At 36.6% G+C, this 25,234-nt stretch overlaps 1 protein-coding gene across 5 annotated transcripts in view; it reads right to left on the minus strand.

Annotated features, from left to right (window-relative positions):
- Window positions 1-1,700: 1,700 nt before the first annotated feature.
- ANKMY2 (ankyrin repeat and MYND domain containing 2) overlaps window positions 1,701-25,234 on the minus strand; it is a 35,452-nt gene continuing 11,918 nt past the window's right edge. For all 5 annotated transcript variants that reach the window (XM_032642395.1, XM_032642398.1, XM_032642397.1 and 2 more), the window contains 8 exons: window positions 23,767-23,905; window positions 21,958-22,056; window positions 15,321-15,481; window positions 11,029-11,243; window positions 10,099-10,234; window positions 5,845-5,973; window positions 4,672-4,801; window positions 1,701-2,929 (listed from right to left, as the gene is read on the minus strand). In XM_032642395.1, the coding sequence (XP_032498286.1) occupies window positions 2,745-2,929; window positions 4,672-4,801; window positions 5,845-5,973; window positions 10,099-10,234; window positions 11,029-11,243; window positions 15,321-15,481; window positions 21,958-22,056; window positions 23,767-23,905 (1,194 nt within the window). In that variant the 3' untranslated portion in view covers window positions 1,701-2,744. The remainder of the gene's footprint in view (window positions 2,930-4,671; window positions 4,802-5,844; window positions 5,974-10,098; window positions 10,235-11,028; window positions 11,244-15,320; window positions 15,482-21,957; window positions 22,057-23,766; window positions 23,906-25,234) is intronic.

Here is a 25,234-nt window from a genome sequence, read left to right on the forward strand (position 1 = left end):
CAAACAAACAACCTCCCTCTTTGGCTTCAGGAATGTAAACTTTCTGAAAAGTATCCTTATTGGCCTAGTTGCAAACCATGAGAACTGGAAGACATCTACCTCCCGCTCAAGAAGGGGACTGATTTGCTTCAGAAGCAGGGGAGATGATCCTGAGAAGATAAAAACACTGCAAGAACATCTACTTTAAGAATTTCTATTAAGTTTAATATCCAATAATATTAAAACTCAAGTAAACTCATATACATCATGATGACTAAAATCACTCATCTTTTTAAGAGCCTAGGGATTATCTACCACATCCTGTAAAATAATGGCTTGTCTTCAGAGCTCTGTTATTATCTTACATCTGCAGAGAAACTACAGTGATGGTAACATATTAAGAGTGTACAATGTTGTAGTCAAAACTGCAGACCTTGTTGAGTTCCAGTTCTGTACTTTTGGATACATTAGTAGACCTCTTTAGACTTTAACCTCCTTATCTGTGTTATGGGGATAAAAATAAAGTCTACTTCATGGGGTTGTTGTGAATATTAAACAAGATAACTTCAGGGATACAGTAACTTTCAGTGGTAGCTATTATTACCACCTATTGGATCAAAAAGCAGAATCCAATTTCCTAATAAACACACTGGCTAATTTAATATTCTATTACATCTGCTCTAAGTATAAGACATATTGGAATAGTAAGGCTATTCTTATCCTTTAGGTCTATTTTTGTTTGAGAAAAGTTTCTTGATGGCATATTGAAAAACAAAAAAACGGGTAACACCTGTTTTGATGGTGTTACAATGGAAACATCTATTTTTGGTTATTTATGAAAAAGGGAGTATAATGAGAACCAACCTCATTTCTCTTAAACCCCTCTTCTGACCACCCCTTTCTTGAAATACATCCATGGAAATTTTGATATTGACATGGCTTATATCTAAAGTTCTCTTTGTCCAATTGGAAAGTTACTATTAATGCCAGTTGTAGCTGTGTTAGAGTTCTGATTCATATTAGCATTCATTTCAATGAAGGGAAAATTACCTCTACGTTGCCTCATCTCTTGACTTTCCTATTCCCTTCTGCTGTTTCATAACCTTCCATGCTATCCAAAGACAGGGACCATGATAATACCACACACCCAGAAAATAATTAGAATCAGGGAACTCAGGTTAAAAAACATACTTGTGGAAGAGGAAGGCCTGGGAGGACTATTTTTCTGGTCAAAGATAAATGTTTATCAGTGTGTAGATTTAGGTACCTTGATGAGTGAAGGGAGGCTCGTCATGATTGACAAGTTCAGGTAAAATCTGCCTGTAGAATTCCTACCCACTTAACACTTAACTGTGATTTACTCACATGAAGTCTTCCTAGAGCAGCATGGTACAGAGTGTGCAGAAGATGTATGTGCTGGCACTGGGAGAAAAGTAACTGAGTGTAAGGAAGAGGAAAAGCAGCAAGACAGAAAAATCTAATCAGTGAAGTGAGGTGAGAATTCTAGTCATTTTGATTTGTAATTGTGAATATTAAAATAATTATACTGTGTTCTCCAGTATTTGCTAAGTTTCCTAAAATGTTTTAAGTTCTCTAGTATTTCTTTAATATTTGCCACCCTCGACAGCAAAACACTATGAAACAGGATGTGAGGTGGCTATATCAGTAGGCACAATTTATTTTACAAATCAACACAAGAAACTTTGAAACACAGCACTATCTTCAGATCTCATACTCTAGCTTTATTTAAATGCTCAGACACTAAAAACTGATGCCAGGACAGTCTATAAGTGACAGTTACAAATCAGTTTGTGGACAGGAAGAGCCACATGAAAAGCTTACAGGAAGGTAAAAGCCTTTCAAGTGGAAAATGGCACATGAGTTAGTTTTATAATTGTGGACACAGTATGTTTAGCCTTTGTTTAATTGACAGTTTCGTCAGACATCTTTTTAAATGCACATGCTGAGATAACTGTGGCTATGCCTTAGTTCCTCCTGGGGGATTTGACATTTCTGAAGGTACAAAGACTGTAGATAAAACACCACTGCAGGAACTATGTAAAGTTCAGGCTGCTCAGGATAAATTCTATAGAAAAACTACAATTAGCTGAACTATGGCAAAGATCCTTTAACATGTAGCTTTTCTTCATTTCATTGCATCTTTTTTTTTTTAACATCTTTATTGGAGTATAATTGCTTTACGATGATGTGTTAGTTTCTGCTTTATAACAAAGTGAATCAGCTCTACATATACATATATCCCCATATCTTCATTGCACCTTAATAAGTAGAACTTCACTATTGTAAATGCTATTTATATGCATTTTACTTACATATAAGTTATGATTCTTTTAACTACCCATCTCTATGGCTATAAAATTTTTCTTTCCTGAAAATCTCCTCTCTCCTACAACTGTTCTGCTTGCCTCTTTGTTCCCTAAAACCTATATTTCTTCTTTAAAAGGGGATTTATTTTCCTTTGAGAACAACTGCTGGGAGGCCTGCCTCAGAAAGGGAATAGAAATGTTTCTCCTATATTTTGGAAAAAAATTTTTCTCCCTAGGAATATGTGACCAATTATTGAACAGAATCAGTAGGAAATTAGGGCTTGGTAGACAGAGCTTTGCTGGAGAGCACGTATTCTATGAAAAGTGGAATCCTGCCACAGTGCCATGCAGGTGTGGAGGCAAGGAGGACACAGTCTCGTGAGTTTTCCAGCTGCCTGCCAGGGTGAGGACTGTCCACACTGGCACTTGCTCCGGCTCTTACTCCTCGGACTGCTGTGGACCTACAGGAGCATCCTGTAAGCATTCCAGCCCAGCATCACTCTGAAGAGATTCTCTCTCCCCTTCCACAGACTCTTTAGGATTGCAGTCGTCCTGGGAGATTCCTGTTTCAGCCTCTGGCTGCTCTTCATTAACACAGTTAGAATTGACATTAAGTTTGCCATCTGATAAAAAGAAAAAAAGTGAGTCATTTTGTTCCTACCGTGTGCTGGACACTCTTCTAAGTACTTTACGTGTATTCAATCATTTAATCCTCATAACAACCATGAGGCCAAGTATTATCTCTATTATCATTTTTCACAAATAGAGAAACTGAGAAGAGAGGGGTTTGTTAACTTGCTCATAGTTGCACCACTAGGAAAAGAACAGAACTGGCATTTGAACTCAGGCCTTGAAATCAGGATTGCTGACTGGCAAAATCCACATTCGAATACAGTTTTGCCATGAGTTAGCTTGACGTGCTTGGTTAGGTAACTGCCTGTACAAGGCTGTTTCCTTATCCATAAAGTGGGGCATAATAAAGCCTATCCTACATTTGTGGAGAATAAAGGTGTAGAATGGTGTGTGATACGGGCTGATGTCTAACAACCAGGAGTTCCCATTCTACTGACTGTCCTCCCATATGGCTTCTCTAGTACCTGTCAACATAAAGGATATACAAGTTTGGTTCAGAAAACAGGAGAACGCACAGCAGTCAGAAAGTCTGACTATTCTCTTAACAATTTATTTCTAAAAATTTAATTTTGTATGAATTCAGCTTTGTACCGATCATCCATTCCCACTAGTAGTGTTTCTCCACCAGGTGGTAAAGTGGACACAGTCCCTTGAGGGGTGGAGATGGACGTGCTTAGTGTTAGAATCACCTGGGCAGTGTTTTCAAACTATCACTCCCCAGAATGTGCTATATATCCTCTGGGTAGTGTGGGCGGTTCTCTTCTCCAATATATGAATCATTGCTCAAGCAACTCACTGTTCCTGATGAAAATGAGTCATATACTTCAGGAGGGAGGGAGAGGAAAAATAATATGGAACTCACTGCCCTCACACTTGTAGAAATTTAATTTGTTCAAGTTAATTTGTAATTTATAGATTTACTCTGTAATTTCACCTGAAGTTTCATAGTTAAGAAATTTAAAGGCTTCCGACCTTAAAATTTTTGGGTAGCCATTAGGGGAAATTTAATTATTTTCATATTCAAAGACCTTAAAATCCTTTGTGAGCAAAATATAAGTAACAACTCGTTAAGAGTGCATGGTTCCAGGGCAGTCTCATAAGTCATAACGTAGAATGTGGAATAAATGATATTCCTTAGAATCTTTTTTTTTAAATTAAATTAAATTAATTTATTTTGGGCTGCATTGGGTCATTGTTGCTGTGTGCGGGCTTTCTCTAGTTGTGGTGAGTGGGGGCTACTCTTCGTTGCAGTGTGAGGGCTTCTCATTGCAGTGGCTTCTCTTCTTGTGGAGCACAGGCTGTAGGCGCGCGGGCTCAGTAGTTGTGGCACACGGGCTCAGTAGTTGTGGCTCGTGGGCTCTAGAGCACAGGCTCAGTAGTTGTGGCCCACGGGCTTAGTTGCTCCGCGGCATGTGGGATCTTCCCGGACCAGGGTACGAACATGTGTCCCCTGCACTGGCAGGCAGATTCCTAACCACCGCGCCACCAGGGAAGTCCCATCCTCAGAATTTTATGTCTTTCATTTTCTAGTGATGGCTAGGCTGACTACAGTCTTGTACATTATTCCAGGGACTCAAAACAGGGATACATTTAAGCGTGATCCTTATGTTGGTTAACCCCAAGCTTCCTTGGTCCCCTGAGAAGACTCAGTTCCTGTGTGTCCTGTGTTAATATCATTGATCCTTCCTTTCCCCACTGACCAACAGTATGATCTTGGTTTTTATACACTTACGCTTCTCCTCTTCACTCTTTTCTTTGGCAGCCTCCAACTGTTGCTTCTCATAAATGTCCTTGAGACTCTTACAGATTTTCTTATGTGCAAACCAATGTGTTTTCTGGCAGGTTTGATCGCAATATATTACCTGAAGGCAATTGTACGTTTATTTTCAAGAGGTGTAATCGCATAATTTTTCAATTATGACATTCAACCAAGTACTGTGCTGTAAAAACGTTAACTTTTCTATGCTTTATTTTAAAGGACCTCCTGCTGGTCCAAGGAGGATGAGAAACACATGGAACACAAGTGCCCCAGCCAACCCCAGACATGAGAGAAAAAAATAAATGATTGTTGTTTTAAGTAAAATATTTTAGAGTGTTTTTACATGTGGCAATAGTTAATCAATATAGATGGTCACATTTAATTCTCACAACTCTAGCCCGATTTCACACATAAGGAAACTGAGGCTCAGAGAAGTAAGTAATTAAAGGAAATGAAACTGGAGAAGTAGGTTATAGCAGAATATGACAAGTTACAGAAGAATATGCTGAAGAATTTCAACCTTAAAAAACAAGAGGAAGTTAACATAATCTATAGGGTAAAGTGAATGTATAGACGCATGCATGTGGGTGACACTTGTATGTGAGAAGAAGAACCCATTCAGATATGCCCTTTATAAAGATAATTCTGACAAAAGTGGGTAGTAATCCAGAAAGCTTAAAGAAAGATTGGTGACAGTCAGAAGGGAGTTGTAGTTTTACAAGGAAGAGTTGATGAAGAGATTGTAGTTAAAGTCAACATCAGAAGATTTAAGACTGCATATTTAGAACTGTTCCATTGTAGGTTCTCATATCTGCACCAGTCTCAGTCCCCTATGTATAATTTTTCTCTTGTTTTCTTATATTGATTCATTCATTCATATTCTTTCCTTTTTGAGGATAGTCAGCATAGAAGTTGGGCAGCCTGGGAGTTTGACAGAAGGTAGAGAGGGCACAGAACTACATTTATCCTCTAGTTCTCTTCCAAAACTATTTTAAAATATTAGATGCAATACTTTATATCTAATGGATTAGAATTTATTAGAAAACAGACATCAACTATTATATTTACAGAATATTAAAACTGAATTATCAATTTGGATGAAATCTAAACCAGATGTCAATGAACTGAAAAGAACTTCATTCTTACCATTTTGCACACTGAGCATCTTTTACTTGCTCCTTTTTCTCCACAGGTGGTGCAAAATTCAACATCCACGAAACCCACCTGACCAGTGATGGCTTGGGTAAGTACCGAGAATGCAGTGGGATCAGAACCCTACAGTGGGTTAGAAGAGGAGGAAAAAAACCTCTGAAATCACCATTGAAAGACTACAGAGAAGACATGTCAAGAACAAGAGACAAAATTATTAAGGTGAGAGACTGCACAGACTATGACAAAATGATAGATGCCTTTCTGAGTACGCCTTTTTCTATACAAAGTACATGGCAGGTAAGTCATGTATCCAAATATTCAGAGAGAAAAAAACTGGCCTTATTCTAGAATAAAAGTATTTTTTCAATTAGGATTATTCAGTAAGCACACAAAGATTTCAGATATATGACAATGAGCTCAGAGTGGAATTTCCTTCTGAGAATTAAGACAATATACATATTCTGAGGGACAATTTATAGGGCACATCACAAATGTTTATCTTAATTCTTAAATGTTTAGTGCAATTTAAGTGTTTTAAAGACTTTAAACTATTTACTTGATGCTGGTCTGCAATTCTAATAGTTAAAAATTATCACCTTTATTACTGAAATTTTCCAAACTCTTAAAATTAAAAAGACATAGATGTGATTGCATTAGGGTATTAAGAAAGACCAAAAATATGAAAATTATCATATGGCTACTGAAAATCAGAATGGCTTGCTAAAGAGGATTTATGAAATTTTTTTACATGGGAAATTATAAGGGCAAATATTTATCTGCCTGGGATAATGCTATTAAGACCTATTTGAATGTTTATCAGCCTAGCATAATACTATTAAGACCTATTTAGAGGGTATGGAGCTGTCTTACCTACCAATTATAGGGTATCGAGCTGTCTTACCTACTCAAAACAGTTCTTGTTTCTGAGTTTTTCCAATTTGCTTCTTTATTCCCAACTAAAGTTTTGCCAATTTTCATAATTTAAATTTTCATTTGCATTTGCCTTTTCTTCCTAAGTTTATTTGTTTTAATATTATCTTATCAATTGTACACAACAGAGCTTTACAAATACCACCGTGGAACATTGTTTTACACAGTACTCATTTTGAAAACCGCCTTACTCCTCCTGAAAACAAATGATGACTGAGTTTCCTTTCACATTCAAGGGCTGAGAATTCTCTTTTGGAATGAAGATAGTATAACAGTGAGAAAAAAATAGTGAAATAAAACCTCAGATACTAGATATAAGTTAATAATTTCATAAGGAATGAATGTCTATGGCAGTTGTGCTCAGAAGAGAACTTGTTAAAAATTCAGATTGATCTATACTTTCTAAATTAGAATCGCTAAGGATGTGGTCCATGTACCTGCATTATTACAGGTAATTCTGAAACATACTAAAAGTCTGAGAATTACTGGTACTTAAATGTTACAATGAACACTTATTAATCTATAAAATTATTCTGCCTTAAAAGTAGAGTATTTGATCAGACAACAGTCTGGCCCACAGAGTATGATATATTCAACAGATTTTACAACAATTACTTTTTTTTTTTTTTGTAAAAGTGACTGAGGCATGTTCAAAATCTCCCCCACAATAGGACTTTTGTGGGAGTCAGAAAGCAATGACATTCTCACAGATGTAACCGGAGGTAAAACTAAAGGATTTTTTGCTAGAAGTATGGCTGTTAATGTGAACTATTGCTTCAGAAAAAAATTGACGGTACAGTAGAGTAACCACATGAAATCTTTCTTGTCACAGTTGAATGACAAGAATTCTTTCTTGCTGTGCAAAATCTTGTCATCTACTTTGTTAAATAAGAATCTGTTTAGGCACCAGAGCTCTACCTATAGAAGATATTCAGCCTAAAAACGAACAGGATGCTTTATTCAATGTATCCTATAAAATCAGAGACATTAGCTAGCCTTCCAGATGTTGAAATACACACTGTCAATTGAGAAAGCAAAATATCTTTAACAGTTATCATCTGTTACAATGCTGGAGCAGCATTTCTTAAGTGTAGCCATGCCTCACACTTCCTGCTGAATTCTGTCACAGGTGGAAGCCAGAGTTCCACAGTAGGCAGAGGGAATCAAAACCCCTCCGTGAAGGCCCAGGCATCAGCACTGTCAGAAAGTACTATAGGGGGCCCTCGTGGCAGCCAGCCATGAGAACCACCATGTCACGGGACAAGCTTAACACTGCTTCAGAGGCTTTTGAACTTGCAGGATACCGGAAGCCATTAGGCAGTAAACAGTGGCTATCTGGGACACTCACAACCACAAGCATTGCAGATAAATAAAGTTTTCCGGAGAGCAGAATATGTAACTCTTAAAGAACAAAAATGTTTAAAGAGAGAAATTTTTCTAAATTGCATTAAATAAATACTATCTTTTTATTGATGGCTCAGATCACTAGGATAAATATCAATCACACACCATACACTCTAACTACATTATTTTATGATACAGGGTTAAAATGGATTGTTGAGCCTTACACTGACCTGCTCTGTCTTTTTAAAAAATACTCCAGGCTGCTATTTTTAGTTTTTCTGTTTTCTCCCTTGAAGGTACAATGTCAGCTACACTTGTTAGTGCTGGAAATATCCCACAGCAGCCACTGTTAATTGCTTCTCTGATAGCCATTCCCCCAACTCCTTACTAACAGAAACATAATTTTGTCAGAGCAGCAGTGTTTAGACCAGCCAAAAGCCTTTCCCCAGAATACCCATTTCTCCAAAATACTCACTTCCACCTGTGCCACTAAGAGCACAGGTCAGCATGCGTTTCAGGGAGAGCTTATGTTTTCCAGCTACAGACCAATTTCCTTTGCTTGTCTGCCTAGGACAGGAATGTGAGCTTGGAGGAAGAGCATGAGATGCCTTGCAACTCTGAGGTCATAAGCATGTGTATGATAATCCGTATGGCTAAAGAATATCGGGTGGAAAAATAGGAAAGTGTTTGGGTCCCCAGTCCACTTCTGAGCTACTGTACCAGATCTGGTCTGCCTACCTTTGGGCTTCTGAGCATATGAGAATAAATAAACCCTTATCTATTTAATTCATAGTTGGCTGGAGTTTGATATGCACAGTCAAAACACATTCATAATTGATACACCACCCTCATAATTTGCTAACTTTAATCTTCCAAAAGCTTAAACACCAAATAGCCAAGCATATTAAAGAGCAAGGGGAAAGAATCTCTATGTGAAATCATGGAGAGCTCTCAGGAATAAATCAGTGCATGAACTTCATGAGATCATCTTGTCTGCTTAGGTCTTTCTTCTTCCATGGTTCTGAGTCGGTTAAGTCAATGTATAAAGGAACACCTGGAACCCATTTTTAGTCCTGATTTTTCAGACTGAGAATGATATAACAGCCTAGAGAAGGCAGAGAAGAACCAACATTGCCAGATGGAGGGAGGAAACCAGGCATGGGAATAGTGTCAGGATCAGTTTCTTGCCTAGTAGACAAAGGCTGATAAAGGATTTGGTTGAAATGCATAAAGCATAACTGGTGTAGATAAGGTAAACTGAAAGTTATTCAAAATAGGGAAGGCAGGGAGTGTCTTTCATACTACTTAAATAAATATATGACAAAAGGGCAGTAAATAATTTAAAGGATAGATAATAAAGTTAAAATTTACTTCCCATAACTGGCAAGTATAAATAGATTTTTTTTTAACGTATGGAAAATTTATAAAATCAGAGGTATTAAGGTAGAACATAAGAAGCTGGGACATCCTTTGAGATTGTTTAGCAGGACACACAATGAGCCTTCTCATGACTTATCCTCTCACATCCCCTGACAGGAAACCATCAACGCAGACATTCAATTCTTACTTTCATCTAGTATGGGATTTTGTACTGGTTTTTCACACACTACACCTGAACGAGTGTGGATCTGTATTACATAGTGGATGTGTACCCACCGTTAAGGTTTCACAGAGGCATTAAAAATGTACGTATCCACTGTAACTATCTATATTCTGACATAAGGATATACTGTTTATTAAACCATGAACCATATAAATGGAAGAAGAGGATTGAGAGAGGGGAAATGGATAAACAGAAACAGTGTTAACAGGCAAACCTATCTCCATGTTCACTTCTGAAATTTTTCTAAGATAATAAAGAATTAAGTCTTTATTAAATAAATAAGTAATGCTAAAGAGAACATGACTTTAATTGTACAAAATACGGTGATTAGGTCTTACTGATAGAGTTAACTTAGTTGCAAAGAGCCTTACAATTTCAACAGGAGCAATGCTTCGCACCAGCTGCTGGAGGAGTGTAGCTTCACAGTAAGGAAATTTTCTGATACTTTCTCTAATGATCTTTTCTTGATATATTGGAAAGCCATCAGAAGGTCGGCCTTTTAACAAGCTGAAAGATATTTTTTAAAAAGTAACTAGAGTTACTTTTTAAAGGAGTTGAATTACTAAGCATTTCCTCCCAGCTGAACCCATGAACTTTGAGTAGTTTCTTCTTTGCTGCGTAAGATTTTCATTGGGTCTTCACATCATGAGGATAGACTCAATTCAGATTGCTACTCTACCTGCACATTAGGCTAGGCCTTATCAGGTTTAGGGGCTCAGAGATGTATTTATAAAAGTAACCCCTGACATAAAACATACTAAACACTGTTATCAGATTAGCTAGTTACTTATTACCATGTCAGTTATTTGTACAAAGAATGAAAACTCTCATTGAGTCACACCCTTCTGACTTAGTTCTCTTTTCTTAGTAAAACTATCGGAGAATTTGACCCCCAGGGGTCAGAGAACAAGGGTAACACACAGCTCTCCCAGGTACAGAAACAGAGATACATTGAGCGCCGCTGTGAATCCAGAGCAGCAATTATGGCATAAGCACTCCTATCCTCAAATTTGGACTTGGGCTGCTTTCTAGCTGTATGATTTTACACATGATATTTAACATCTCCAAACTTCAGATTTCTCACCTATAATCGGGGATAACAAAAGCACTGTTGTAAAGAGTATAGAATGGAATAATCAATTTAGTTATGAGTGCCCCTTGTTTCTTACAGATGAAATGTGATCTCAACATTAACATCTGCTGCTAAAATGTTTAATTTTTAAATCCATAATGAGATCTCATATAATGGAACATTATTCATTTGAGTGTACTTTATACATTGACATGGGAAAAAACAGTACCTTTTGATCAGAGTGTCCAATTTATTCTCTCCGTCTTTTAAGAAGTTAATACATTTCTGAAAGATACAGCTGATGTAATGCATTTTCATAGCCAGTACTTCATTCATGTCTCTTTGCTTCATACATTTCTCACAAATCAAATCCATCACCTTGTAGCATTTATTCAGAGCTGCTGCTTCTGCCAGCAGAGGATTCTCATTTATAAGCATCACAATCTAGAAGAAATCCCAGTGAGCTTAGAAATTCATTGAGAGATTTTCCATGTGCAAATTAGGTAGTCAGTTTTGATTACCAAATAAAGTCTTTCTTATGGTCACATATTTACTGTGTTAATTTAAATTAGAATGCAAATTGCCACTGATCAAGTTGTAAAACTAATACAGAAGGACCCTGACATTATGGAATCTCTTGAATTCTGTGTATCAGTTATCGAGTGATTTGCCATCCAGCTAAACTAGGGTGTTAGTTGGCCAGTAGGAATCATGGTTTCACCATCTCTGTTAAAAGCACTTTCACTAAAGATAAGCATGGCATATTTGTACACCTTTTATATATAGAATCAACTAACAGAGCAATCACTACTTTTAGTTAACATTACTGTTAGGATTTCATGGCTAGGAAAACCACAATTCTCATTCATTCTTGTTAATTATAAGGAAATGAAGAATTTTACTGACAAGAAGTCTAAAAATAAAAGGTGTATTACTTACTGATTGACTACATTTCTCTTTGGAAATTTTCCTAATATGCTTCTAATCACCAATGCGAATAGGTCAAAGCGGAAAGCAAAAATAGCTTTAAAAAGGGATTCTAAGAGAGTTATCCAATCTGATGCATTATGAGTCCCACACTTCCCATATATGCCCAGATTAAGCCCAAATTTAGTGTAATAAGGAGTATTTATTTTTTCTTTATTGGTTGTGGTAGGCTTTCATAGGACAGCTGTAAAAATCCATAGTGAGATACAGTAATGTAAACGTGTGTAACATAGGCACAGTTGTATTCTCAGAGCAGAAGTTCATTCAGTATTTGTTAACTTACGTGTTACAGCTAAATACCTGTCCCAGGTAATCTTAGGAAACAACAGGTGGCAGATTTCATGAATTAGATCCTTTTCTTTAGACATGAAGATAATTTGTTAACTTAAGTAAAACCCATGCTGAGCTTCCTACTTGAAAATTTAACATATATTAAATGTTCTTGTTAAATTAAGATTTTTTACTTATTTTTGACACTACTAAATTGATATATAACCTAGTATTTTACTTAAAATATAGCACTCAATAACAAATTATTAGACTTCATGAAATAAGTATAATCAGAATCCTTATTGGTAACAAAAAGTTTGCTGAAAACTTTCCCTACCGTAATATATATCATTAATTACCTGTTTATATTTCTGCTGTCAACTGCAATCAATTGAAGCTGTTTGCTCAATATTTTGTATACAGCATTTGTAATCAAAGGATAGGATCTAAACTTACATGTAAGAATTCTTTAAAAAATCCCAAATAGAACCCAGATTAATGATTGATTTTTTTTTTGTTTAAGACATTATTTTATAATATACAGCAGTACACACAATAAAAAATGATATATACCCACAGCTCAACAGTGAGCTCACTGAAGCATTTACATAGCTGCACACAAAATAATAATATTTGAATTACTTTCCTTCCTTTAATCTCTGCAGCATTATAAAATAATATATTTATTATAAAGGGAATCATTAATTACTGAAGAGGAATAAATAAATTCTGGGCTTAAAAATCATGTTAATCAAAAGATAGGATCACTTGCACACATCTGTTTCCTAATCACTTACAGACTCTGCTAAACTCTATTGTCATTTTTCCTGTGACTCTGTTTTTCTCCATTATAATCTCTGTATTCTGGGGATTAGCACAATTCCCCAAGTCCCTGTTGAAAGCAAACATCCTTATTGCTATAGCAGCCACTTAACCTCCATGCAAATGTATCTGTGTTAGGTACAATGCAGCAAAAAGGTGCACTGTTGGATCGAGTGTTGTGCTGTGCTTATTTTAAAAGGTCTTTGATTTGGTAGAGTGGCTATTAGTTACTTTTTTATAATAAGCCCTATGAAGACCTGTGCCAGCTTGAAAAGGGGTAAAGCAATGAAAACGGGCCACCACAAAAGCAACTGGGCAGCTTTTATCTAAAGTATGGATAAAAGAAAGGTTTTCAAGTGAATAGACTATTTATACATACAAAAAGCAAGGTGTGGTCTGAAGGAAGGTACTATAATCATAGAATAGTCTCTCTTATAAGACCAAGTGCTCTAAAAAATACAATGTAGGCTATTTTAGTTTATATACCTTTACAATTTGTCTGTATAAATATACCCCTAATCAAATTTACTCAAAATATGTGCCTTTAAAGGTAATTGGAGGTACAGTAATTCTTAGGATATTTAACCCTGAGAAACTAGGTTCTGTGCAAACATCAAAAATTACTCCATAGACTCAATTATCACAATAATTGAGATTACTGCAATCTCAAAGGGTGGACACAGATATAAGACACAGTGAATCAGATACATACAGGAAACTTCTTCAAATCAATCATACCCAGAATATTCTGTAATGCTTAGGCTAGAGGGGGAATGACAAGGGCCTTGTAAAACCACACACGTTCTCTACATTGAGAAATACTGTATCCCTGGGAAAAATCCTGTCTTCCCACTCCAGCTTGCTCCACTTCTAATAGAAGAAGTGCCACGGAGAGGGAGTCACTGTTTACAGGAGTTCTGTCTTTCCTGTGTGTGTTGGGAGGGAAAGAAAGACTGAAACAGAAGAGGCTAAATATTTTTTAGAGGTTAAATTCTAAGTCCTATAAAATCTCCACTAGAAACACAAACACCTGATTCATGACTGAATTTCCTTTTTGCCCGATTAGGGTCATAAGTGTTGCCTCTAGCGGTTCTTTCAGAATGTTAAGTAAAACATTTGAGTTTTGAAAAATAAAAACAGAATAGATACCACTTGTCTGTTGTATGAGAAAGGATCTGCTAGTCTGTCATCTCTCTAGATGGTCCAGAAAATTAATTTGGGTGAAGGACCACATGAAAGGTATTTTTTGATTTGTTTGTTCCTCGAGCTTCAAAGACCATATGCAAAGGGATGTAGCAATAAAGTAATAAGATTATACACAATTTGGAACTTGAGTGTTAGTTTTCAAAAGAGTTACTTTATGAGAGTTGTCCACTTACTTTAATGACAATAAGTATATTCCAGATTCTTCTGTAACAGACAAAGGAAGTCTATTTCACTACATTAACACTTTGTATTAAGGGAAAACTTCAATTTTTGACCCAACATACTGTCTTGCTCACCAAACAGCTCTGAATTACTATCAAATCTATACATTATGAATGAAGACATATGGTAGACATTGAAGTTTGAAAAAGGACAGCATCATTGTTGCACACATGGAGTTTTATGTGATGACTCACTGAAAAAATAATATTAATTTGGATCAATTTAAAAAAAACAATCAGTTTATAAATAAACACAAAGGTCATATATAAAACATGAAGAAAATAGCAGTGGAAATAGTTCACAATAGCCCTTGAAGTTTCCCAGTTAAGCCATTTGAACTTCCGGGTTGGTCTACTGAGTTTGAAAATCTGTGTGATTTGACTATTTACTAGAAGTGTATCACTTAAATGCATCAAATACCTACTTGCATGAAAAAAAAAAGTGTGTTCATTGTTACATTTCAGAACATTTCCTGGAAGGATAATTAGCGTAGTAGATGCTGTTGGTTCCCCACCCAGATTCTCTTTACCAGGCCTGTGTACCAGGTCCCTGCTGCTGGATTGTTGGCTGCTGTGGGCTTCGAGCTGCCTCCTTCCTCAGGGAACTTTCTTCATCCAAAGACAGCCACCTCACTTGTCACTATCTGGGAAGCTGTCCTTTCCCTCTGGGGACAGACCTCAGCCAATTACAGACTGACATATGAAAGCCTGGCTCCCTTGCCTCTCTGGAGCCATTAATGATCCGGAGCTCACTGTGAGATGGGGTGGAAGCTAGGCTTCGGCTGAACCCATCTCTCTGCCTAGCTTTTCCTCTTGCTCTAGGCTGTGTCCCTCACTCTCTTCTAGGTTTCAAACGACAGCACTCCTTCACTGTATCAAGTGAACAAGAGAGTCTATCACAAGCTTTACATCAGCAAAAAGCAGCCCAAGACAATTATGATCCTATGTACTAAGAGCCGTTTAAATTCTGAAGCAATATTTGAATAGAAAGCAAATACAGTAGACGTTACAGTACCTTGACAGGATGCAGATTTGTTGTGGTGATAATTTTGTGCAGGGGGCTTGCCAACTTCGGGGGCAGCCTCGGCTCTTTATCCAGTCCCTGTGGTTTAGTGTAATAATCCAGTTTCTCTCGAGGAAAGAAATTGTTGATTATAGTCACACAATCATGTTGACCTTTTAATAGAAAAATAGGAAATATATAATTTCATTATTCAAAATAAGACATTTTCCATTTTTTTATTATGTTACTCTGTTTTCTGAAGTAAACATGCATCAACATCTTCAATTTGTAGGAAAGTAGAGTACAGGGGGAGGAGGAGAGGTAAAATGTTCTGGGGAACATCTATAAGCATGCTTTGTGATCAAGAAATAATCTTTTTTTTTTTTTTTGCGGTACACGGGCCTCTCACTGCCGTGGCCTCTCCCGTTGCAGAGCACAGGGTCCGGACGCGCAGGCTCAGCGGCCATGGCTCACGGGCCCAGGCGCTCCGCGGCATGTGGGATCTTCCCGGATCGGGGCACCAACCCTAGTCCCCTGCATCGGCAGGCAGACTCTCAACCACTGCGCCCCCAGGGAAGCCCAAGAAATAATCTCCTTTTAAAGACACAGAATTCACAATACATGAGAAGATTATGTGGATAACAACAACAAAAAAGCAACGTTCAACTTAAAATTGACCCTAAATGTTTAATAAAAGTTGCTTGTAATTTAAATGTCTCTTCTTCCACCCCTACACAAATGATATTCATTCTTCCCTAATCACATCTGGCTTTCTTTACACAGAATTTAAATTTATTCTGTATAAAGTTATTATCATAATAATTACTGTTCATATTGTTAAGCTAATCTCTTCCCCCCTTGAATTTGAGAAAAACTTGGCCTCTTTGTGAAATGAATTAGAGAAAAAGCTTTTGCCCCCGTCAGCTTGGAATCCACATTACGGCTCCTCCTAGATCCCTGTGCCACTTCTCTAAGCCATCTCCAGAGGTAAAAATCGTTCTAGGAAAGCAAAACCTTCCCTGGCGAAGCTGGTGGCCTGTGTTTTTCTGCTGCCTCCCCCTCCCTGGCTCCCTCTCCACTACTTCTCTGGAGCAAGAAAGTGGCCACTCTGGGCAAGCAGGCTGTGCCTGCAGGGCACATTTGCAGGTGCAGGCTCTTCCAGAATCTCCGGAGGACAGACTTCTTCCTCCGCTCTGCCTGATGAGGGCTGAGGGACCAGCGGCGGAGAGTCCTGGGGAGCCGGCCCAGACGCCGGGGCTCCCAGAGAGGGGTCCACTCTGGGTGGCCCTTGTGTCCCCTGCCCACTTGTACACAGTCCAGGGAGCATCTGCTCGATCCTGCCAACAACAGGTGACCTGTGGGGGGATTGCATTGTGGGCCAGGTGGACCCTTGAGGTTGGCCAAGGGCTCAGCCTGCCTGAGAGTTCAAGGAGAACTCAAGAGTGGACCGGCTTCCCGCTGTGTCTCAACAGAGGACAAAATATCTCGTGGTTTGTTGACCCTAAGACCACAGGTATAGAGAGATGGCACTTCCCTTCACTGCTCCACGACGCTGTCGGCTTTACCTGACTGCCTAGGAGATGCAGACCAAAGGGGATCCAATCTCGAAAGACTCCGCAATGCCTCCAGCAAAGGGCTTCTTCCGTGGAACATGTTCTTACAACTACAACCACACCACAACCAAACCATAACCACAACCACCAAAGAAGAAAACGTAAATTAAGCAGATCAACTACAGTATGTAAAGAGACTTTCATGGACCACAGAAAGATTCCATTTTTAAAAGTTAACAGACAAACTGAAAGAGGTAATCCTGGTTACTACCGAGAACTAAAATAGTAATGTAGAAGATGAAGAGGATGAAATATCTCAAAACAGAGAAAAACTAGGATATAGAAATCATTATGGAAGAGATGAGCTGAAAAACAGATCCAGGAAAACAAAGAAATGGATGGAGAATTAATAATTAAACAAATGATAAAAGAACACATCCATGATATGAAGGGAAATTTTAGTAGTGATCACAGTATCATTTTTGGTATTTGATGTTATTCTTAAATGCTGAAACACCAGTTTCTCTTTCTTTTCTTGTTTTAAAACCAGAAATCTCCATTGTATATATCTTGAGGAGAAGTCAAACAGTAACAGGAAATATTAAAAATATGAAGTGTTCTGTTTAGAAAATGATCATTTCTACCTACATAATCTTCAAGAAGGGAGAAAAATGACAATCAAGCAAATATACTACAAGTAGGATGTAAACACGACAGCACCAAAAGTAACAGAGAGGATGGCGTGCAGGAATTTACAACTGTACCTGAAGAAATTAAGAAGATGAAGACAGATTGCACTGCTTTCTAAAACACATCCAGCTTCAATAAAAAGATAGAGGTTCCTGTTTTAAAAAAAAATGGTGCTCTAAAATAGCTTCTAGAGACTTCCCTGGTGATGCAGTGCTTAAGAATCCACCTACCAATGCAGGGGACTCGGGTTCGGGTCCTGGTCTGGGAAGACCCCACATGCTGCGGAGCAACTAAGTGTGTGCACCACAGCTACTGAGGCCGTGCCCTAGAGCCCGCGAGCCACAACTACGGAGCCCACGTGCCACAACTACTGAAGCCTGCACGCCTAGAACCCATGCTCTGCAATGAGAGGCCACCGTAGTGAGAAGGCCGTGCACCACAATGAAGAGTAGCCCCCGCTCACCACAACTAGAGACAGTCTGTGCGCAGCAACGGAGACCCAACGCAACCAAAAATAAATAAATAACTAAATTTAAAAAAATTAAAATAAAAATTAAAATAGCTTCTAACTATCAAAGTAGTCATAGGAATATTTGAAGGTAAAGGGATCAGAGGAAAATATAGACTTACCTTGTAACTACATCTTCTCATCAGTCCCCCAACTAGTATACCCAGAAAAAGCCTTGTTAGCAGTTGGAAATATTTGTACATAAAATACTGGCTACCTAACAATGACACTGTCGTAGGACTAGAGGTTTGTTAAAATTACACCTTTGTGAGAAGGAAAAAAATAATATTACTTTACTTTTTTCCAACATTAATCTTTCTCATTTTAGGTAGTATTTAGGTAATTTTGATATTTAATTTTTAAAGATCTGCCAATAATTTATATTAGAGTTATATACATATATATTTAAAGTTTATCTTTATAAATTTTTAATTTATATTTAAATTTTAAAATTGAAATTATTAAATATTTAGTTTTATGAGTTTTTAATTTATGAATTGTGAATACCTACAAATAAAATAGTACTATTAATATAGAAAATGAATGCTGGGGGTGGGGGCTGGGTGGGGACCAGTGCATCATTTTGCGCCATTATTACTATCACTGGACTTGAGTCTTCTAGACTGAATGGGCTCACTGAGTCAGCCCTTGGCAGGATTAATGAGAACATACACACAACCAGACACATGCTAGTAAAGTTTTTTACTTTCAAGGATAAACTGAAATTGAAATACAGTTCCAGACTAAGAAATGAAAAGTTGACAAAGAAAAATAAATCACATTCTCACTTACAAAACCAGGATTTAGAAAACTGTGGAGTAACTTCTACATATGATTGAGAGAATAGAACAGTGATATAAGAATCATGAAACTAGCCAACATATGACTCGCATTTCAGAGAAAAAGAGAGTTTTGGTTATGATGGGTTTCAAACAATATACAACCTACGTACCATCTGAGAATGTCCTGTAACCAAAACCTAAATGAGAACAGAGATCTCAAGATGCAGCAACGAGAAAAGAGAGGAGAGAGTGAAGAACAAGAGCCCTTGGCAGCAGAGTTAGTTAATTCCAATGGGTGGAGACAGCACGATGGAGAAATTATACTGTAGATGGTGAGGACTGCTGAAGCAGAAAGAACACACCATGAATGACACTCTAATGACATATTGGCCCAAACATTCTAGACTTTCTCAGGCAAGTCCACAGCTAGTCGTAGTGGTGGAGGAGGAAAGGAAAGGCCTGTTGCCTGACAAGGCAAACACAGAGAATGTGGAGAAATAAATGAGTTACAAGGATTTCATCTTGTTGGGGTTGCTAAATGGGCAAATGCAAAACCTTAAGGGTAGGGCACAGGGTATAGTTTTGCTCTTGTTTCTAGATAGTAACTGAGAAATATGGGTTTAACTGGGAGCATTGTGAAGAGGAGAGTACGCACTGGTAGAATATAAAAGCATTCTTGATCTTTCAAGTTAATAAAAGGAGAAAGAAAATTTACTCTAACAAGACCAGGCCAATCACATTAAGGAAACACACACACACACACAAACAGTCACATACTGAGTGAGACGGGAGGGACTTCCATGGTGTACTGGTAAGTGAGGAAAACAAGTTGCAAGGAATATATTTGTATGACCTTATTTTTAAAAGATGAAAAGATCTTGCACGTGTGTGAGTACGTATGTATACATATTGATCTGCTTGAGGGGAATGAAAGTGGGAGAATGAGCTTTTAATAAGACTAACTATAAGGAAAATATAATGTCAACTTGAAAGGGTACAATGTAATTTTCTGTCTATGAAATTAGTCTAAATAGATTCAAATGGAATGAAAGCATTACCCTCACTTTAGGATGGAATTGTGGACAGGCGTACATTAGATTTTTATTAACGTAGTATTGATAGTATTAAGAAAACAGAGAAAAAGAAAAGCATCGTATTAATGGTTTAAAGTGCAGGCTCCTCCACTTCCAGCCCTGTGATCTGGGGAAAGTTACTTAACCTCTATCTCAGCTCTATTTCATTACATTGTGGATATAATGAAAACTTGTAGAGTTAAAGAGAACTTCAGATCATCCAATTCCCTGGCTTCTTCGTACATATCAGAAAACTGAGGATCTGGAGGTGAAGGGACTTGCCTGTGATCTTGTAACTAATTAGGAGCAGATATGAACTAAAGTATGAGTCTCATGATTCCTAGTTTAGTGTTTTTTCTTACTAAACGGACACCCTCAAAATTAGCTGAGGGCTGAGGTGGTAGCAACCGGGGAGCCCCTAACTGTGGGAGATAAATATTTCTCTGAAGTTTGCACAGCAAAGCCATACCTTTTTCAGATCCTCCTGAACTGAAGTAAAATAAAACAAGAATATTTGTTCTTAAAGAGCTGTCATAAAGTGACTCAGTGACTGTTTTGACTTAATCAACAGTACTTACTATTAGTAGTTTTAAGTAATATAATAATAAAATTTAACACCATATACAGTTACTGTGCCCCATATCTGACTAATTCCCACTGTACCTTAGCTTACATGTAATTTCTCTCTTGAAATTCCCTTGGAATGGGAGAGAAGATCCCTCTCTTTGATGTATTTTATGGAACCCTTAAGTCACCCATTGGAATACATTTTCACACAGTCATTGCCTTTATCCTCTTAGTGCCATGAATGGAGGAACACCCTCTGTCTTATTCACCAAAGCATCTAGAGTGATGCTTGGTCTACAGGTTGTGAATGTTAAGTATCTGTTTAATGAATCATTAGGCCTCACTGAGCTACTTACTACATTCCCGATAAATCAGATATTTCTATCATTGCTTTTCTATCAATGGACTCTTCTAACTGCCAACTCATTGGGGCCAAAATACCAAACATCAAATATTCATTCCCACTCTCTTCTAAACCCCCTATATTATATCAAGTAACAGGATTAACACACCAAGAAATATTGGGCACACGCAATAAATGTCTGTGGTTGATGAGGATGATAATGAAACAGCTGTATATTGTATTATCATTAATGCTCCTTCCTAATCATTGTTGTAATTATTATAAACAGCAATAACTGATGGCATTTATTGAGAGCTACGTGTAAAGCTCTTTCGGTCTCTCATCTCATTTAATCCTTTCAATAACCATGTAAACATTTTTGCAATGGGGAAACTGAAGATCAGAATCATTAAGTAACTTGCTGTTAAGTGGTACAGCCAGAATTTCAACCCAGGATCGCTGACTCCACAGTTCCTGTTCTTAAACATTAGGTTAAACTACTTCCTTAGAGGAGTAAAATATTCTCATTCAGGCATTTGACTGCAACAAAAAGGCCTCACCACACTCTGTATTTCAGAGTGGAGATTCAAAATAGCTTGTTCATGTTATCCAAAGTGTCATTAGGTGTTTCATTAAGTTAGACAAAACTGTAAACATTTGCTTTTTTAAAAATAAACATGACAGGGCTTCCCTGGTGGCACAGTGGTTGAGAATCTGCCTGCCAGTGCAGGGGACACGGGTTCGAGCCCTGGTCTGGGAAGATCCCACATGCCACGGAGCAACTGGGCCCGTGAGCCACAATTACTGAGCCTGCTCATCTGGAGCCTGTGCTCCGCAGCAAGAGAGACCGCGATAGTGAGAGGCCCACGCACCGCGATGAAGAGTGGCCCCCACTTGCCGCAACTAGAGAAAGCCCTCGCACAGAAACGAAGACCCAACACAGCCATAAATAAATAAAATTAAAAAAAAAAAAGTGAAAGGGAGACAAGGTCATTTACATGGCTGTTATAAAAAAAAAAAAAAAGAAAGAAAAATAAACATGACAGTATTTACACTCTGAGAAGCAAAGTGGTATTTTTTTCCATGGGGGAACTCTGGGTATAAGCTAATGTAAAACTGCCATAAAAACTCACCCACAAAGGCTGCCATCTGAGCTGCTGTTCTTCCTACAGAGTTGACAACATCTGTCTCGGCACCAGCTTCCAACATTACCCACGTGATGTCTTTATTACCTAGAGTTAAAAAGAAACATACTTGTTAAAATTAAGGACTGCACAATTCAAATATTCCCTTTTAAATAATCTGTACCCTTTTTTTCCTGCTGAGTTTTAGGTTTCTATTTTGTGGATATTTTCATTTTTTCCAAAATATAAATCATAACTATAGCAAAAAGTAAAATGCTATAGAACCTGCATAGAAATTAACCTTATTTTCTAGAAAACACATCAAGCAATACAAAAATGGTATGGAATTGAATATAACTTTTTTTTTTAACAAGACAAAGTATGTTTTTCCTATGATAATACTTAGTATTAAAAAAAAGAATAATGCTTAGTATAAAGTCAAAACAAAAAATAAAAAAAAAAGACAGAAAAAATAAAATGACTAAAAGTCTCCCCTTAATGTCTACTAACTCATCCCATCCTTCACACCTACAGGCCCTGAGATAACTACTGACAGTTGAGGATCGATCTTTTTATACTTTGTCCTATCTACACATTCACAGTGATTCTATTTGTGTTCTTTCACTAAAGGAATCCTTACAGATAATCTGCTATTATAAACTATACTCAGTGGACAGCATTTCCCATTACTTTTTGCAGGCTTGAACTATGATTTCCTTAGGAACAGTTCCTGGAAAACACTGTAGGATCAGAGGTTATGCATATTTTAAATGCATTTTACCAGGCTGCCTTCCAGCAAGGTTGGGCTGATGTACACTCCCCAAAACAGTGCACAAAAGTTCCTGTGCCAAGACTGGGCATCATCATTCCTCCTTAACCTTCGCCAATATGTTTAAGTGAAAGGTTATCATTTGTTGTTCTAATCTGCAGATCTTTGAGAGCGTTTTAAGCGTATTAGCCAGTTGTATTTCTTTTGTTCTCTGTTCAATTTTCTGTCTAATTTCCTACTGTAGTATTTGTTTTCTAACTGATTTATAAGAACTCTTCATATATAATGATACAACCCTTTTAGAAATAGTAATAACTATTTTCCTTAATTTTTTAATTTATATTTTAACTGTATGGTATTTTCTATATATGGAAATGTTTTAAGATTTTATGTAATCAAATTAGGCAATGTTGCCCTTTTTGAATTCTATATTTTATACTATGTTTAGAAATGCTTCTTTTCCCCGTGGTTTATAAAAATACAGATTACTGCTTTTAAAGCATGGTAATATTAAGTTACATATTTATTTTCTTAAAAAACTGTAACAAGGACAGATAATTCCACTTAATTTTAGATATTTCCCAATTGTCTTTATTCAGCAAATTATAAGCAACATGAATCAGAGTAAGTTTCTAAATGGATCATCATATTTAGTACTTAAATGTCACTGAAGCAAATAGCCCTATCATAGCAGGTATTCTCTCAAGAGAACAACAAAGAAGCTTTCATATTACTTCAAAATATAAAACTATAGAACAGCAAAGGAACTAAATTGTAAGAATAATAGATCTAGCTCCACAACTCTAAACAAAATATATTGTCAATACAAAGAATCAAGTGATTTAAATAACTAAAGAAACATCACCAAATAAACTATATAACATACTTCATACATTATAGCTTTTCAAAACCGATTCCCACCATGTCTTTCCACAAGACATGATCTTAAAATTACTATAACAAAAATGTGCTTAATTTAAAAATGTACACATAACAAATTTGTATAGGTGACTATTATTGGTATATTAGAATAAATGCTAAAACTTCACCAGAAAGTGCAGCAAACATGAGGGCTGTGTATCCATGTTCATGTTGATGACAATTTACATCAGCTCCATGTCGTAAAAGTAATTTGCACATATCAAGTTTTCCTTTATATGCAGCATGCATTAGAGGAGTCATTCCATTCTTTAACAGAAAGGGAAAAAAAGTATTAAGTTTACTTATTTACCTTTCCCCCTGCCTATTAACAATTCCTGCAATTAAATTAAAACACAAAATAAAATGAATTAATAAAATCATCTTTATAATCTGCATTTTTATACTCAATTCCCCACTTGGATCTTCCATAAACTGCTGAAGAAAAAAGATGGTTTTATTACCTGAGGTTTTCTACAGATTAGCAAACAGATTCAGAGAAGAATTGCTCAACTTCACATGACTAGTAAAATGGCCAGGGCAAGGACCAAAACTTAAATTTATCAGGGCTTTCATCTCTACTACACATACTTAGCTCCTGGGGAAACAAATGAACAAGCAGATACAAATGCGTTAAAAAAAGAAAAGAAAAGAAAAAAGTAAGGAAAAACCTTAAAGCAAATAGAATGCTTATCAAGGGGAAAGTTGAATATGGTATATCCATAGCATGGAATAGTACGGACTAGTATGTTACTAATTGAATACATTTGTGTCTATTGAACTGAAAAAATTTCCATGAATTACTGCCAATGAGAAAAACAAGATGTGGGTAATGTATATTAGAGTGTTCTCATTTTTAAAAAATGATCCTCAAAATCACATTTATATTTTGATCATATATATGATTTGGTTATATATATGATTATATGAATATGGAGAAATGATTGATAGTGTTTACACCAGGCTACACTGTTTAGTCTCCATATGTTTTGTCCATATCCAATGAAACATCCAACTTTATATGTTGAGTACCTAATACTATTTGGTGGATAAATAAATGAGATGTTCCCTGTAAGTAAATCTTCTCAGAATCCAGGAGAGACTCTCTGAGTGCTGGAATTTCAGAGTTACTCTGGATGAAAACCTCTCTAAAACACATAATCTCTTTTTTTTTAGCAAATCTTAGAATACTAACATAATTTGAATTGTTCTTGATGATTCTAGACATTATCTAGATAATATTATTTATTATCTATTTAATACATATCTATTTAATTATTATTAAATTATAAATAAATTATAATTTATAAATAAATTATAAATAATAATTATTATTAAATTATTATTAAATTATTATTATTATCTATTTAATTATTATTATTATCTATTATCTATTTAATAGATATCTATTTAATAGATATCTATTTAATATCTATTATCTAGATAATATTATTATTATCAGAGGCTTGTTGATGTGAGAATCATAGGAAGGTTCTACAAGAGGCAACTTAGTAGTAGTCAATGTTTCTTGAGAGTAGTAATGGGAAAATGATAAGGAGATTAAAACTTTAGTAGTTTTAAAAACTTTAAATATGATGA

Source organism: Phocoena sinus, chromosome 9, assembly GCF_008692025.1.
Source record: "Phocoena sinus isolate mPhoSin1 chromosome 9, mPhoSin1.pri, whole genome shotgun sequence".
Taxonomy (NCBI): Eukaryota; Metazoa; Chordata; class Mammalia; order Artiodactyla; family Phocoenidae; genus Phocoena; species Phocoena sinus.